The sequence below is a fragment of the Podarcis pityusensis genome (genome assembly GCF_964106645.2).
Source record: "Podarcis pityusensis genome assembly, chromosome: 13".
Classification (NCBI taxonomy): domain Eukaryota; kingdom Metazoa; phylum Chordata; class Lepidosauria; order Squamata; family Lacertidae; genus Podarcis; species Podarcis pityusensis.
The window spans coordinates 7,320,412-7,336,933 of NC_138038.1; the positions used below are offsets into that span (position 1 = coordinate 7,320,412).

The following is a 16,522-nucleotide window of genomic DNA, read 5'->3' on the forward strand; positions in this document are numbered from 1 at the left end:
GGCAATCTTCAGGTTAAAATTAAAGCTGGTTGCCAACTGTTTCCACTGATATTATAAGCACCTGTGAGCGAGCCTTACTCCTTACTCATTGCCTTACTCCTTATGTACCCAGTCAACTGCTTCAGTTTGTGCTGACATTATTCAGAATGGATAGCGTCCCTTCCATTTCATATTTACAAGGTATCAGTCCTCTGCTTTGGCTCTTTGAAGTTTTCAGGGCCTGCTAACAACCTTTTTTGTTTAGGCAAGCCTACACAGATACATAGTTTTAACACAGAATTTTAACATGGAATTATATAGAATCATAACTGTATAGTTGGAAGGTATAATGAGGGTTATCTAGTCCAACCCCTTGCAATGCCGGAAGCTTTTGCCCAATGTGGGGCTCTAACCTGAGAGTCTCATACTCTACTGATTGATTTATTCCAGGGATTGACGTATATCTGTTTTTAAAACTGCATTTATTTCTATTTTCATGTCAATTAGTTTGAAACAGTTTATTTAATTGCTATTTTGATTAATATTCTGTGGTGTTATATATAAATTGCTTACAGGGTTTTGCTGATTAAGTCGTAATTGAATTTTGTCAAATATATAAATAAAAATAAGTACTGTAGTAAGAACATATTTGTTTCTTGATGCATTTTACATAACAACACATCCATTATACAGTTATCATCCTTTATCCTACACTCTTTGGCTTCTCCACACATTCCTCCATGGGATCTTATTTAACTCTTGTTCAGCTGCATCTCCTTGATTCCACCCCACCCTTCTGATTGTTTTTCACTGCTGTTCATGTATCTGGCCCTACTTGGAAATTTATATGGTTATTTCTTTCTTTAAGTAGTCTCCAAAGTATTCCCACTCCTCTTCTATAGCAGACCCATCCAGATTTCTTTATCTATGCAGTCAACATGGCTAATTCCACATATTCTATTAGCTTATTCTGCCAGTCTACTTTTGTAGGACTATTTTGGTCCATCCCAGCGTAGTCTTTAGCATATGTGCCGCCGGGATGCAAAGATCTGCCCAGCGCCCCCAAATTTAGTTTAGCCCCCAAATTTACTTTTATTATGCTTATGTCAGACACCACGCTGATGCCTTATCTCTTGTTTATGAATGAAGGGAGGAAAAAGAAACATTTTTTTTATTTGCTCATTTATTTACAATACACTTCTACTTAAGTATGCAACAACACCACACTTAAACTTATAAGTATTGTTTAGGCACCTACTTAGGAGAAACATCAGTCGTGTCAAAGGTGCCGCTGACCCAGCTGCCGCATAGCACCTCAATACAATATGTAACGTAATATTTTGATGTAAGAGTTAATTTCGCGTGCACGGCGCCATTGTGAATAACAAGTAAATGAGAGCACAAAGTTGAAAGTCCTTTAGTGAAACAGTAGGTATACATTTAGGTAATACCTAGTGTCAGGGGTTCAGGGACAGAGGCACAGGGTAGGCAGGAGATGGAGAGCGATGGGGATGAATCCCAGGACAGCGAGGAAGAGGATGACAATGACTCAAGAGATTCCATGAGTCTTTCCAGCGAATCAGAGGATTCCCAGAAGGGGGCGCCGGTGGTCAAGGCCAGGGGGGCCCCAGGGGGGACGTGTCAGGAGCAGGGGGCCAGCGGGGGATCCCAAAGTGGCAGCTGGGCGTCAGGACCAGCCTCCCCGCCAGAGTGCAGCGAAGGGGGTGGAGGTTCCAGTGTATCAGGGGAAGCAGCTCCGGCAGCAGAGAAGGGAGGGAGGTCGGAGCAAGCCACCCTCCCGGAAGGGGAGGGGAGTAGTGAAGGGAGTAGTGTAACTGTCAAAAGGAAGGTTAGAGGTTGGGCGCGCGCGCCAAGTTCAAATGTGGAGGCGCGCGGAAGTACAGGGAGCCCGGAGGAGGAGCCAGGTCCCAAAGCCCGCAGGAGGGGGGAAGAGCAATCTGGGGATTCCGCGTCAGGGGAATCCAGGAGGGGCGAAACCCCAGCGGGCAGGAAGACCCTGCGGAAAAGGAAAGAGAGGAAGAGGTGGAGCAGCGCAAGCCTCTTAAACTGGTGCAGGGGAGGGACTGACTCAGAGGGGACTTCAACGGTCTAAGCGTAACAGACGTGGGGCTGCGCGCCTCGGATGTGAAGCAAACAATGAACTCCAATAAACACTTTTGTATATAAGAAGAAATTGGCATCGGTCTTTTGTGAGCTGAGACCTGAGGCAGCCCTGACACCTAGGTATATATGTATTTTATTTTTCTAGCTTGATCAAAATGATTTATTATTTCATAAGAGGTAGATAGTTAAGAGCTTAGGCGGCTTCAGCGGTGGGCGCTCCCCAGAATTCAGCGCCCGGGTGCCTCACACCCCCAGGTAAAGACGGCCCTGGTCCTTCCACCTTTGAGCGTAAATTATTCTGGACGCTGCCATTGTGTAGAGAAAGACACTGAGTGTTTTCTTGGGTGTTTCACCCTCTATTATACTCAATAAGAACATGTTGTTGCAGTTGGCATCTGTCTATCTTGGAATACAATGGAAGAGTACACCTTTGGGGTGGTGAAGTTGAACTCTCATAATTGCTGCTTCCTGTGTTGTTTTTGCTGCATTAGAAGCACTAAAGTGACCTATCTGGGGCACAAGCCTGGGCAGTGTGTGTGGAGGTCCTGGGCTACCCAGACAAGACCCCCCTCTCAGTCTTGCTGGTGTGATCCAAAGGAAAGCAGAGCCATACGTGTGGCACCAGGTTGGCTGCAGGAGTTTCCAGAAGGAGACATACAAGATGCCATCCAACCTTCTTAGGGACTTGTGTGGTGTTTATTCCTTAGCCTTTTCTAAGAAAGCATGAATTAGTCAAACTTGGCAATGTCACTGGGCATCTGTGGCATCAGTCAGCTGCACAGTCGAGGCACTGTGATGTCAAGAACAGAAAACTATTAAAGTTGCTTATTGACTTTGGGGGAGGAGGGGAGTACATTGAGGGGAGAAATTAGTAGCAACAATGATAAAAGCAGCTGTGCTATAGATTATCTAAAGCGCTGGCTTTAGTTTCTTGCCTGCTGAAATTGGAGCAGGATGCGTATTCACAAAAGAGTCCAGACCAACTGATACAAAATGTACTGAATGCTTAGTATGCTTCTGTGTGTCATCTATTTATATGTGGCAGAAGAAGAGAAGGGGTGGATGTTTCCGTTAATTCCTGATTCCATGAATGCCAGAGAGAATTTTCAATTCAGACCATAAGCATCATCTGCCTAGATCATTAATTTGAGAAACTCACCTTACAGTGATGGTGGTGACACAGAATTTCTGAGCCACCACCATGTATTAAAGGCACATCCTGTGTTCTGGTTAACTAATCGAGAATAGCTCTTTCTTCACCTTTCTTATAGAATCTCTTCTCTTGCTACTTGGTGATGCAAATGCTACTTGATGATACTGTTGGTGATAAAAAAATTGATCAGCTGGTCTAGGTGACCTGGCTAGGAAGCATTTGCAAACAGTTGTTTTTTTCATTTCCTCCCAGGCTATTGAGCCACATAGATACACGAAACAAATGGGCCAGTAAAGTTTTTCACAGACTAGTAATATCTATGCACATTAGCAAGGCGAATGTGGCTTCCTCCATTTGTCAGTTTAAGCATGAAAGCTCTGCATTCAGACCAACAAATACCTTTTCACCATGGTACTGCACAACATGGTAGGAGTAATGTTTGAAAGCTTCTTACCATGTGTGTCATATACCAATTCTTACATCCCGGGTGGTAGCTAAAGAAGTTGTAGGATGTACTTTTCCATGTATTTTTCCATGAACTGACCAAATTTGCATTTCTTAGATTAGGGATGTCAGAGAATTCCAATGAAAATGGCAGCAGAAAATTGCTGGTGCTCACTTATTTGTCCCATGTTTGGAATGGGAATTAATCCAGCAAATACGATTGGTATTTGCTGTTGCTTTCTGTCTGAGAATGATGTGCAATGATACATAATTGAAGATGTTCTTTTTCCATTTGCATTATGTTTCCTCTGCACTGAAATGGTGTGGAATAATGTAATTAATTACATAATGTTTCACCATGGTGGACAGAGATGAATCATGTAGCTTTTTGCAGCAGCTGAGTTGCAGCAGACCAGGGTCTGTGCTCCATGCACTGACTACGAGGTGGAACAAGTTGTATTTATATTGCACTTTTGTATATTCAAAAGGCAGCATGAAACATAATATTGCTGTAATCCTCACAACAACCTTATAAGGAAGAGCAGTAGAATTCTCCCCATATTGCTGAGGGAAAGTGAGTTGCCTAGTAAGGTCATTGCAGAGTTGAAATTTGAAAAAGATGCTTCTTGACTTGTAGCCAGGCTTTTAGCTATTATGGGTTCTTTTGATAAGCCAGTTCCAATCTACCAAAACCTCTGTCCAAAGGAGCTCCAGGAATGTACAATAAGGCCTAGCATGGGGGAAGCACTTGTGGAAGTTTCATTAGAAAATGATAAAGATAGGTTGTGGAAGGAAGGTACAGTAGTACCTTGGGTTACATACGCTTCAGGTTACAGACTCTGCTAACCCAGAAATATTACCTCGGGTTAAGAACTTTGCTTCAGGATGGGAACAGAAATTGTGCTCCGGCGGTGCGGTGGCAGTGGGAGGCCCCATTAGCTAAAGTGGTGCTTCAGGTTAAGAACGGACCTCCAGAACGAATTAAGTACTTAACACGAGGTACCACTGTATTAATTTTACTGCATGCAGTGCACTTAAAGAAAATGTTATGAAAATGATGTACAGATAGTATTTAACACCAGCTAAATTGGCTAAAATGTACAAAACAAGAACTAATTAGTGCCGGAAATGTAAAGAAAGGGAAGGTATCTTTTACCACATGCAGTGGACTTGTAAAGAGGTAAAGGCTTTCTGGGAAATGGTATATAATGAGTTAAAGAAAATGTTTAAAAATACTTTTATTAAAAAACCAGAAGCCTTTTTACTGGGTATAGTGGATGAAGAGATACCAAGGGAAGATAAAAGACTGTTTATGTATGCAACAACCGCAACAAGAATTCTTTTAGCCCAAAAAATGGAAACAGCAAGAAGTACCAATGAAAGAAGAGTGGCAGATGAAGATGATAGACTTTGCAGAACTGGCGAAGCTGACAGGAAAAATCCAAAACCAGCACGATCAAGTATTCCTAAAGGATTGGGGTAAATTTATATGATAATTGAAAGATTGTTGTAAGGAATTAACATCGCTAGCAGGGTTGTCCGATGACTTGTAATGAGAAATTTTCTATCTTTCTATATTTATTTAAATTTTGAGACATTCTGTAACAAGTCTAATTAGAACTGGAAAATGTATAAATTGCAATGATATAAAGATTTATTTCGAAAGCCATGAGGCGGGAGGGAAGGAAGTCAATAGGAAGTCAATTTTTATACAATAAAAATTATATAAAAAAAGAAAATGATAAAAACCAACAAAGCAAGAAGCACCTCTCAAGCTAATATACAACTCTGCTGTGTGAATTTTACCAAAAGTTAAACTTACTGTTGTCCAGGTAACTTGCTGACCCATGTCCGTGAAATACAGCGTAATGATAGAAGAAGCTGCAAGGGCCTTTATGTTGACGGAGTCTCTCAAGTAAGACCCATCTATGATAACAAAGAAACAGAAGGAGGTGACATGAAGTGTGAACTCAAACACTGCATATGCGTTACATGCTCGGCCCAATTCCATGAGATGTCTGACTAACACATAGCCACTGAAATGCCAAATCTGTTCAAGTAGCGTTCAAATAGCCTCATACCACATTTGTTTCCTGCCAGTCCACAAATCACTTTTGAATGGGAGCACAGGATTACGCCAAGTCTGCAACAGCTGTAGGACAAGTCACTGGAGTATATACCACAGTGACCAAACATTACGTGGTCAGCATTTGATGCAATACCTTCACAGAGAAATCACGTGACATTGATTTAAGGATGCAGCATGAGAGCATTTGTCCCAGGTCTTATTTATTTGCTCATGTTGCTCAAATGGTGGACTTGCAGAGGGTGAGTTCCCCATGGCTCAAATTCACGCTTCTAGCCCAGGGGTCAGCAAACTTACCGCGCCTCGGGCCTATGTCTCCAGAGCCGATCACATGGCAGGCCAGAGGGCGGGGGAGCGCGTGCCCATACGCGTGCGCATATGTTATTTCCGGCGCACTTCCAGGTTGGAGGAGCACCAGAAATAGCTTGTGTGCATGTGCATGGGCCTCCTCCAACCTGGTTGTGTACCGGAAATAATACTTGTGCATGCACAAATAATGCTTGCACATGCGCACAAACTGTTTCTGGTGCTCCTCCGACCCAGAAGTGGGCAGCCGTGCAGCGCGGCACCGGTAAGAGTGGGCGGTGGCAGCGGGCATTGCTGCGGGCTGGATAAATAAGTCCCTCAGGCCTTATCCAGCCCATGGACCATAGTTTGGGGACCCCTGTTCTAGCCCTTAAGGAGGACAGGCAAGCAATCTCCTTTCTGGCCAGCATGAAAGGAAGAGAACAACAAAGATAGATCAGTGCTAGCAACACACACCATGTTCACACTGGTCAGAGAGGAAGTTGACCTTTGGGGCTACCACCCCTTCTTCACTTCCCAAAGATCTTCTGGCAAGACTAGCAACTGAAGATGGCAGTGCATACATAAAATATAAGACAATCTTCACATTTGCAAATCTGTGAAAATATTGGGGGAAATCTAAACTGGCACAGTCAGTATAGCAAAACATCTAGTTCTTGGTTTGTCTATCCATATTATAAACATTGGGAAGCTCATTCTCATGTACAAAAGGTAATGTGGAAATTCATTCAGAAAACAAGCTCTGGAGCAGGGCTTCTCAAACTTGGGCCTATAGCTGTTTGAGGACTACAATCCCCATCATCCATGACCACTGGTCCTGCTAGCTATGGATGATGGGAGTTGTAGTCCAAAAGCAGCTGGAGACCCAAGTTTGGAAAACACAGCTCGGGAGTACCTTGGCAGAAAAACGAGTACTTACTGCGTTCAAGTCGCAGGCCAATGCGAGATGGCGACCACTGGGGACCTGCATTCAAATAAGTGAAAAATGTACCTTTCACTCTGAAACATTTTTTAAAAAAGAATAAGAAGGTTGCTCTTAGAAAGAATAGTGTGGCAAAAAATGAGAGCACAGTGCAAAAACAGAGTAGAGATTTAAAGACCTCAGCTAACCTAATAGAAATATATTTAAATCCCCTACTTTATGTGTCTTTCATATCAACCAGGGCACATATTTTTTGTGAATGTGAAATGCATCAAGTTTGATGTCTAGGTTGTCCAGGCCTTAAATAGCAAAGGTCATCATAAATGTCATTTAAGGTGAATGGGAATCAAGTGTCTGAGAATTCTCAAGAACACTTCAATGTAACTGCAGAGAGATAACCGTATCATTTTGACAACCCTGTGTTTCATTCTCCCCCAGACTGGAAAATGCTCCTGGAAAGGAGCTATACCACCTAGAAGACTTTCTGTCTGAAAATAAATATATATATATCAGGAGCTTGCTTCACTTTGGCTGGACGGTCCTGTTAAAATTTGTGCTGCTCGTGGTAGAGGAACTGAAGTACTGTCACTGTTAAAAGTTTATAAAATATGAAAAAAATATGAACAAGACACCAGTCTGTGAATGCAAAAGGAAAACATATTTGTTTTCTCCCCAGAAATTATCTGGCCCCGCTGCAATGGAATACAATGGATTTATTTAGTATTTTAATAGCTAGGAGTTCTGGCTTATAAATTGGTAGATTAATCAACTAAAAATTTAGTTGACCTCAACCAGTTTTAACTGACAGGGTAAGAATGAAATACACACCTATTTATATACTGATACTTTGGTTTGGCTATGTGGGAGGATGCTGAAAATTACAGGCTGGTTAGCTTAACATCTGTCCCATTTAACCTGGTGGAAAGCTTTGTTAAATATGTAATTACCAAGCATATAGAAAAACAAGTCTTGCTGAAGCAGAACCAGCATAGCTTCTGCAAGGGTAAGTACTGTCTCCCATAAGATTTAGAGTTCTTTGAGAATGTCAGCAAGTATATAAACAGAGAAGTTCCAACTGACATTGTGTTCTCAGCAGGCTGGAGGAAAATCTCAGGTTTGCAGAAATACAAAGAGAGAGAGAGAGAGAGAGCGCTTTAGTGCTTTAGCAATAATAATAATAAACATCTCTCCAAGGGGAAGTCCCCCTTCCAACTAAGCATGCTCATTTAAGAAGGAATTCAGGAAGGGAATCTGGGATAGGGCTGTGTGGATGGATATAGCGACTAGCTGAATCCCTGAACAGAAGAAGCTCCTTACTGTAACATTTTGTTGCAGGCCCCATGTATAATCCTAATTGTGGCATCGGTTCTCTGAGTGTTAATCCTTACATAGCCGAAACACAAGACGAGATGTCAACAGGCTTGAGGAAACCCAAAAGTTTAAAGAAGTACAAATATATACTCCATCTCCTCAGAGTATTGCAAAAGAATGATGGCAATCAACATCTGATGATCTCCTTCTACCGGTCCACAATAGAAAGTGTCCTTTCATACTGCTTCACGGTGTGGTATGCTGGTTTGACATCAACTGATAGGAAGTGCCTAAAGAGGCTGGTGAATACATCACAAGATATTATGGGCTGTCCCATGAATCCGCTGGATGAAATAGTGGAAGAACGTTGCCTCAGGAGAGTGAAGGAAATTATCAGGGATGAGTCACACCCTGGCCAGCACTTTCTTTCTTTCTTTTTTTTTGAATTATTTTTTATTAATTTCCAATAAAAAAGAATTTTTAGTCATACATTTTCAATACAATCACAAATACATATTTTTGACTTCCATCAGTTCATCCGTGAATCCTCCGTGTTCTCGTCTTTATACTGCAAGTTCAAAATTTGTCATTGTCTTTTATCTTAAAATCCACCTACTCCCCCTCTTCCCTTTTTTACAATGTTTCTATACATATTTCTTCACAAAGCTTCCTGTAAACCCACAAACGTTATTTGTTCATCACATATTGGCCAGCACTTTCTTGATCTCCTGCCCTCAGACAGAAGATATAGAAGCATGACTAGTCACACCAACAGGGTAAAGAACAGCTTCTGTCCGTGGGCTGTTAGGCTGCTGAATGAAAAGATAACAACAGGGCAACTGACTTTTGGATTTGGTGTGTGTGTGTGTGTGTGTGTGTGTGTGTCAGTAAACGAGGGGAATTAAGACTAAGAGAGCTGAGTGGGGGGTGCTTGTGTAATCTCACTGTATACAAGTTGTACAAGTGACAATAAAGTACTTCAATTCTCTCTCTCTCTCTCTCTAATAAATATATATACAGTGATACCTCAAGTTACAAACGCCTCAGGTTACAAACGCTTCAGGTTATGAACTCCGCTAACCTGGAAGAGTTACCTCGAGTTGAGAACTTTGCCACAGGATGAGAATGGAAATCGTGTGCCAGCGGCGCAGCAGCAGCAAGAGGCCCCATTAGCGAAAGCATGCCTCTAGTTAAGAACAGTTTGAGGTTAAGAACGGACCTCCTGAACCAATTTAGTTCGTAACTAGAGGTACCACTGTAAAGAAATAAATTTTCTAAGCAAACAAAAAAAAAAAGCAACCCAAAACCACACACCCCAGACTAATGCAGACTAAGCATGCTCAGTATGCGCAAAATAATGTTGGGTGTCTGTTATGGGGGTGGGAGAATGAAAACCAGGAGGACAGGGGCAGGGGATAGCTAGCTGCTCCGGCACCCGGAGCGGCAGGGGCAGGGCGATCCGCCCATGGGGGTGGGGCAGCGATCTGTGCACGGGGACGGCGTGGTGATCTGCGCATGGAGTCCACCGGGGGACGCAAACCCCATACAGCCATTTCGGACAGCATGGGGTCCCGAGTCACCGTGTCACTCCCAGGAGAGATGCGTGGCTCGGGCGCGCTGAAGTCAGGTTTGCCATTTTGTCACCCCTCCTCCAAGATGGCACTCGGGGCAGCCTGCATCCCCGCACCCCCCCTTCCTACATCCCTGGGCAGGGGAATGGCGCTTCCTGAAAGGTGGCTTGGCTGGTTGGCTGTAACACTGAAGAGGACCACTTTTCACAGCATTGTGGTGGCTTATTTTTAGCTCCCTCTTGGTTATCAACCAAATCAGGAATCAATCAAGGCTGAGCTTTATGTATGAAAGAGTGGTGATTAAAGCTATTTTATCTGCACCGCCTCCATAATATTGGGATAGCAGCTGCACACATTTCTATTTCAACATTGTATATAGCTGATTAAGCCACATTTTCTCTGATTAATAAAACGTGTGACACTGGATTATGCTGATGCAAGTATATCACCGCTGATGGGGAGAATGGACCAACATGCCCTTATGTTCCGATATTTGCACTTTCTGCCTAAAGTGCTCACGCAATATGCCAATGTGTTTCTCCCGCGCTGCTGTCGCATGGAGTCTGCACTGCTGCTACTCCCCTCTCCCCAGTTGTGAACTTCAAGCGGGAAGCTTGCAGTCTTAAAGTAAATAAAGTAAATATTCCTACAGAAAGCCTTTTACAGTAGTTGGATTCACTTTAACAAGTTTTAAAGAACAGCCATGAACAGGGTGGATTATCCTACACCCTTTTAATCAAATTAAACAAGTCTGCATCAAATACATAGAGGAGAGGCTTGCAGGGAAACCTAGCCCAAGCTTCCTTTGAAGAAAGGCTGGTTAAAAAGGTAAAGGTAAAGGTACCCCTGCCCGTACGGGCCAGTCTTGACAGACTCTAGGGTTGTGCGCTCATCTCACTTAAGAGGCCGGGAGCCAGCGCTGTCCGCAGACACTTCCGGGTCACGTGGCCAGCGTGACGAAGCTGCTCTGGCGAGCCAGCACCAGCGCAGCACACGGAAACGCCGTTTACCTTCCCGCTATAAAGCGGTCCCTATTTATCTACTTGCACTTAGGGGTGCTTTCGAACTGCTAGGTGGGCAGGAGCTGGGACCGAAAGACGGGAGCTCACCCCGCCACGGGGATTCGAACCGCCGACCATACGATCGGCAAGTCCTAGGCACTGAGGTTTTACCCACAGCGCCACCCACTTCCCATAGGCTGGTTAAAGTTTAGCAAATACAGTAGACCCGCAATTTACAAGAATTTAACATTCAGTTTTATGTGCTTGGTTTTTTGTTTTTTTTTAAGGGGGCAAAAAGTGGGGTGGGTCTCCTGACCTGATTCAGGTTTGCTGCTGACGGTACAGTGGTACCTCGGGTTAAGTACTTAATTCATTCCGGAGGTCCGTTCTTAACCTGAAACTATTCTTAACCTGAAGCACCACTTAACCTGAAGCACCAGCTAATGGGGCCTCCTGCTGCCGCTGTGCCACCAGAGCACGATTTCTGTTCTCATCCTGAAGCAAAGTTCTTAACCCGAGGTACTATTTCTGGGTTAGCGAAGTCTGTAACCTGAAGCGCATGTAACCTGAGGTACCACTGTATTAACTTTTTTTTTTTTTTTTTTTTTAAAGCAAACATAAGATCTCCAGTTCCACTTTTCATTTGGCCCTGGATGTAAATTAAAAATCTGTTCCTTTCAGTTTTAGAATTAAACTGACAGCTATATAATTAAACACTTAAATTAAAAAAGAGATATTTTTAAGGCAATTGCATTAAGCACTAAGTCCCTAAATGCAATACTTTTACAACTGGGATTTCTCTAAAAACTTGCCAGTCTAATAGTATCTATGACTGATTGCCCTGCAGTGGGAGGAAAGAGAAACACTTTCTGATTTAGAGAATAAATATTCTGCGTCTTCATAAGTCACATGAGGGCTTTTTTGTCTCTGAATTCCCATGTGGATGAGCTCTAGATAGAATGAACACCAGCACTAGAAGACACTCAGCTGTCTCTAAATATCTATGCGCTCGTGGAAAACTTGTTGCTCATCAGGCAGAATTTATCTCCTACAGGTATGTGCCTGCTTGACAATCCCACATAATAAATTGCAGCAAATTTCAACAGTTCATATAACTTGCCTTGAGCTTGCGCACAATGCGGCGAAGCACCATATTACAGACCATTCCCCACCGCCACACAAAAAGAGGAGACCAAATGCCTCCGTTACTAACTCCATCCACCTGGCAGTAAGCTCCATTGAATTTAATAGGGCGTACTTCTGAGTAAGGGACTTGGGTGCCGTTGTGGGTTAAACCACAGAGCCTAGGTTGAAAGAAAATGTAATGAAAATGATATATAGATGGTATATGACCCCAGTCAAACTTGCAAAAATTGACCACCTGTCTGATAATAAGTGTTGGAAATGTAAAGAGAGTGAAGGAACATTCTTCCACCTCTGGTGGACCTGCCCTAAAGTGAAGGCGTTCTGGGAAATGATTTATAATGAACTGAAAAAGGTATTTAAGTATACCTTCACAAAGAAACCAGAGGCCTTTCTTTTGGGTATTGTCGGCCAAGGGGTGGTAAAGAAGGACCGGACATTTTTTATGTATGCAACAACAGCAGCAAGGATACTACTTGCAAAGCACTGGAAAGCTCAAGATCTACCCACACTGGAAGAATGGCAGATGCAACTGATAGACTACATGGAATTGGCTGAGATGACCGGCAGAATTCGCGACCTGGGAGAAGAGAAGATGGAGGAGGATTGGAAGAAATTTAAGAATTATTTACAAAAACATTGCAATTTGAGTGAATGCTAAGCAGGATGCTAGATCATAAATAATTGAGCACCACTAACTTAGATGATTTAAGATAATAAGTGAGATTGAGAAAATATAACTCTTTTTGAGAACTATAAGATTATGAACATATAGAAGGGATATAAGAATGCAAATAAGATAATAAATTGCTGGTAAAAAGTTATAACGATGAAAGTGGGAGCGGGAGATGTGAGGAAGTCCAAAAAAAAATGTGAAAGTATGTTAAGATATTTGTTATATTGCCTGTTACATTTGTTCTTATTGTAAACTCTAATAAATATTAAAAAAAAAATATATATAAACCACAGAGCCTAGGACTTGCTGATCAGAAGGTCGGTGGTTCGAATGCCCACGACGGGGTGAGTTCCCGTTGCTTGGTCCCTGCTCCTCCCAACGTAGCAGTTCGAAAGCACGTCAAAGTGCAAGTAGATCAATAGGTACCGCTCCAGCAGGAAGGTAAACGGCGTTTCCACACGCTGCTCTGGTTCGCCAGAAGTGGTTTAGTCCTGCTGGCCACATGACCTGGAAGCTGTACGCCGGCTCCCTCGGCCAGTAAAGTGAGATGAGCGCTGCAACCCCAGAGTCAGTCATGACTGGACCTAATTGTCAGGGGTCCCGTTATCTTTACATTTTACTTCTGAGTAGACCTGCTTACGATGGCAGGCTTTTTCAACCAGTTCCTCCCTGGTTACCTTGCTGGTTCCTCTTTCTTTTGCTGCTCTTTCCTACCATTTTCACCCTCACTACCCTTCTCTTCTCCCATGCCTTCATTTCCCAAGTGGCTGTTTCCATCCCTACCAGCGGAGAACAAACCCTGTAAATAAGCCCATTCCTAAAGGGCTTGCTCCTGCATTGCTTCAGGCTGTGGCAAGTATGAAAAATTACCGTATTTTTCCGTCTATAATGCGCCCCCATGTATAAGACACCCCCTATTTCGGGGGACTCAGATTTAAGAAAATGGGCGGGGGGAGAGATGGCCCTGTGTATAAGATGCCCCCTAATTTTTGACATTATTTTTAGGGGGAAAACCCAGTCTTATACACGGAAAAATACGGTATGTTGTTTGCTGCCTCTTGGTCTGCCACCTGGGGCATAAACCCCCTTCTGCCTACTCCTTCGATCTGGGCCTGTCTCTCTCTCACACACACATACAGTTTATTCTGAGTTCTTGGTGATAGGATAGGAGACAGCTTTTTTATGCAAAAGGCCCCGCCAGGTACTTACATACTTTGTGAAACTTATGTTTTACATCGAGAAGCGTTGATGATGGTGGTATCTGAAAATGGGAGGGGAAGAAAATATGTTGTACTTGGCTTTGTCTTATCAAACAAAAGCAAAAGCAAAGCAGAGGGAAAAACAAACAGTTTTTCACTCTGCTTTGCTTTTGTATTTCTAACAGACCCCAAAGAGGTATTTAAGAAGATTAAAACATTTCCCTCTCAATCCGAACTGTGCCATACTCCCTGGGCATAACTGAACCAAAGTCAAGCGCTTTAAGTTCCATTGTTCTCATTTTTTTGTTTTAACAAAAGGACACACATCTCACAAATGCAGGCTCATGTAAATGATGTAACAGCATGCACATTAAGGCATGCATGTAGATAGATGTTCAGTTCCTGTGAATCCATGAGCTGGTGTCAGAGCAGCCGAATGACTGAGCTATGAGTCAGTAAGTTCAAATTTCACCTCTATTATGCAGGCACAAGATTCCTTTAGGCCAGCAATTCTGTCAATCCTTTATAACATACCGAGCTACAATATGGGGTTGTTTTAAGGATTATAGGTGAAGGACTTTTGCACCTTCTAAAGTATAATGCAAATATGTTATTATTATCCCTCTACCACAAAAATGGCACGAGTGCACACTGGTTTCAAATGAGAATGTAAAATGCAGACTATTATGGAAACTGAATACCTCCTATCAAATTAAAGTAGTAAATCTAGATGATATATAACAAATATAGATAGATATAGATGTATGCAGGCTTATCTGGGACTAAGTCCTACTGATTTACTTTCTGAGTAAATATGCATAGGATTGCACATCCTGAAAATCAAACATTAAAATACTATCACATGTCAAATATAATCTGCTACCATAATATCCAATGTTAAATATCATCAGATATCAAACACTGGCACTGAACAGCAAGACTCTGAATATTCAGCACTATTTTAATGTTGAAATCCGCAGTAAAGGACATTACGAGTGCAAACTTGTTCTGTCTTCCTGCAGATGAATCTATAGCAGTTGCTAAGTAGGAGTCAAATACTGTGAAAAAAATCTAGCCTAGAAAATTAAAAGAGCCTTCATTTATAGTGGGGGGGGGGGGAATAGGCAGAAAAGCAGAATTTGAGATTTACAAATAAATGCATCCCATTTTCCAAAGCCTAGTTCTGCACTTAGGTCTGTTTGAGTCTCTGCCCTGTTTGAAAGTTACAGGGTTTCATCAGCCACAGGGTAAAAAAAACAAAAGGGAAATCTATCCTTTCCTATGGAAAGTTAAATATAAGCTGCAATATGAACATCACAGAAAAATAACACAATTTGATTCTTCCTGTCAAGCTGTAGAATGAGTTAGATGCATTTACAATTTGGCCAGGAAGGAGGTTAAAAATTATTGCATGTAGCCATATATAGATAGATAGATAGATAGATAGATAGATAGATGATAGGCAGGAAAGCAAGACTCAGAATACTCCTAACCATGTCTACTCAGCAGTAAGTCCTATTGAATTCAGTGGGGCTTACTCCCAAGTCAGTGGAGTTAGGCTTGCAGTGCAAGTCATGCATTTAAGATCACACATTCCACAGCGTGCTGGGGTAGGTAGCATGTGAGAAAAACCATACACACCACATCGACTCACCTTGTCCACTACACAGATCTGTTTTTTGCTGTGGGCATCAAGGATCTCCACTTCAAAGTAAGTTGTTTTGGAGTGCCTTAAGACTGGAGGCGGTTTCAGGTGGCCAGCAGAGAGGACAAGCTGAGACAAGCTGAAGAAACTTCTCATGTCATTATGGGGCAGTGCAGGTCCATGGATGGCAAGGTCTCTCTTGTGCTCCGAAGAGCTGGGCTTATGTCTCCTGAACATGGCGGGGACAAAACACTAAGGCCTGTCATGTCAATGCTGGACACCTCTGAGGAGAAATCTGTTGTCCCGGCATCAGTTAAATACAAGCACAGGCCAGTGGAACACGAAAGGTCAAGTGACATTCCATTTGGAGAGTCTTAGTTTTATATAGCAGGATTGGAAACAATGGCTCTCTAATCCGTGACTATATTTAGCGGGCTATTGTAATGTGCTGTGTTACCTTTTTTTTTATTTTAAACACAATGTTTGAAACAACATGTCCTGTTCAGTTCCTTATCTTCATTTGCTAATAATTACAAGCCAGTCTGTTTAAAGAAAAAAAGCCAGAGCTATAAAGGAACCAGAAGTGATATGCAATGGAATGTCATCATTATCTATAGAAGCCGGGTGTGTAAACAGGTCCATTTATGAAAATGCAAGTCAAATGTCATCCGCGTGGGAGATGTTTCTTAATGCAGAGCACGTCTATACTAAGCTTGGCATGCCGATCAATTAACCGGTCAAATATTGTCAAATGACTGCCAAACGTTCCATGAGGGATTGTGTAGGTGGTGGCTTTCCATTTTTAATTGCGCCGTGCTGTCATCTGATAGCAAAAGCGAAGGAGCGAAGGCTTCCTGATTCCCAGCCTTGCAGGAATCGAGATACAGACATGCACACAGACTCCTGCATGCACTCACACATTTCACCTAGGATTAAGCACCCCAGTTCAGACATCAGGCTAG

General features: G+C 42.6%; 1 protein-coding gene across 1 annotated transcript in view; it reads right to left on the reverse strand.

The window, feature by feature from the left end:
- TECRL (trans-2,3-enoyl-CoA reductase like) overlaps positions 1–15,915 on the reverse strand; it is a 42,159-nt gene extending 26,244 nt beyond the window's left edge. The window contains exons 1-4 of the mRNA XM_080976966.1: positions 15,570–15,915; positions 13,926–13,977; positions 7,012–7,056; positions 5,523–5,626 (exon numbers count right to left, since the gene is read on the reverse strand). Of these exons, the coding sequence (XP_080833092.1) occupies positions 5,523–5,626; positions 7,012–7,056; positions 13,926–13,977; positions 15,570–15,797 (429 nt within the window). The 5' untranslated portion in view covers positions 15,798–15,915. The remainder of the gene's footprint in view (positions 1–5,522; positions 5,627–7,011; positions 7,057–13,925; positions 13,978–15,569) is intronic.
- Positions 15,916–16,522: the final 607 nt, after the last annotated feature.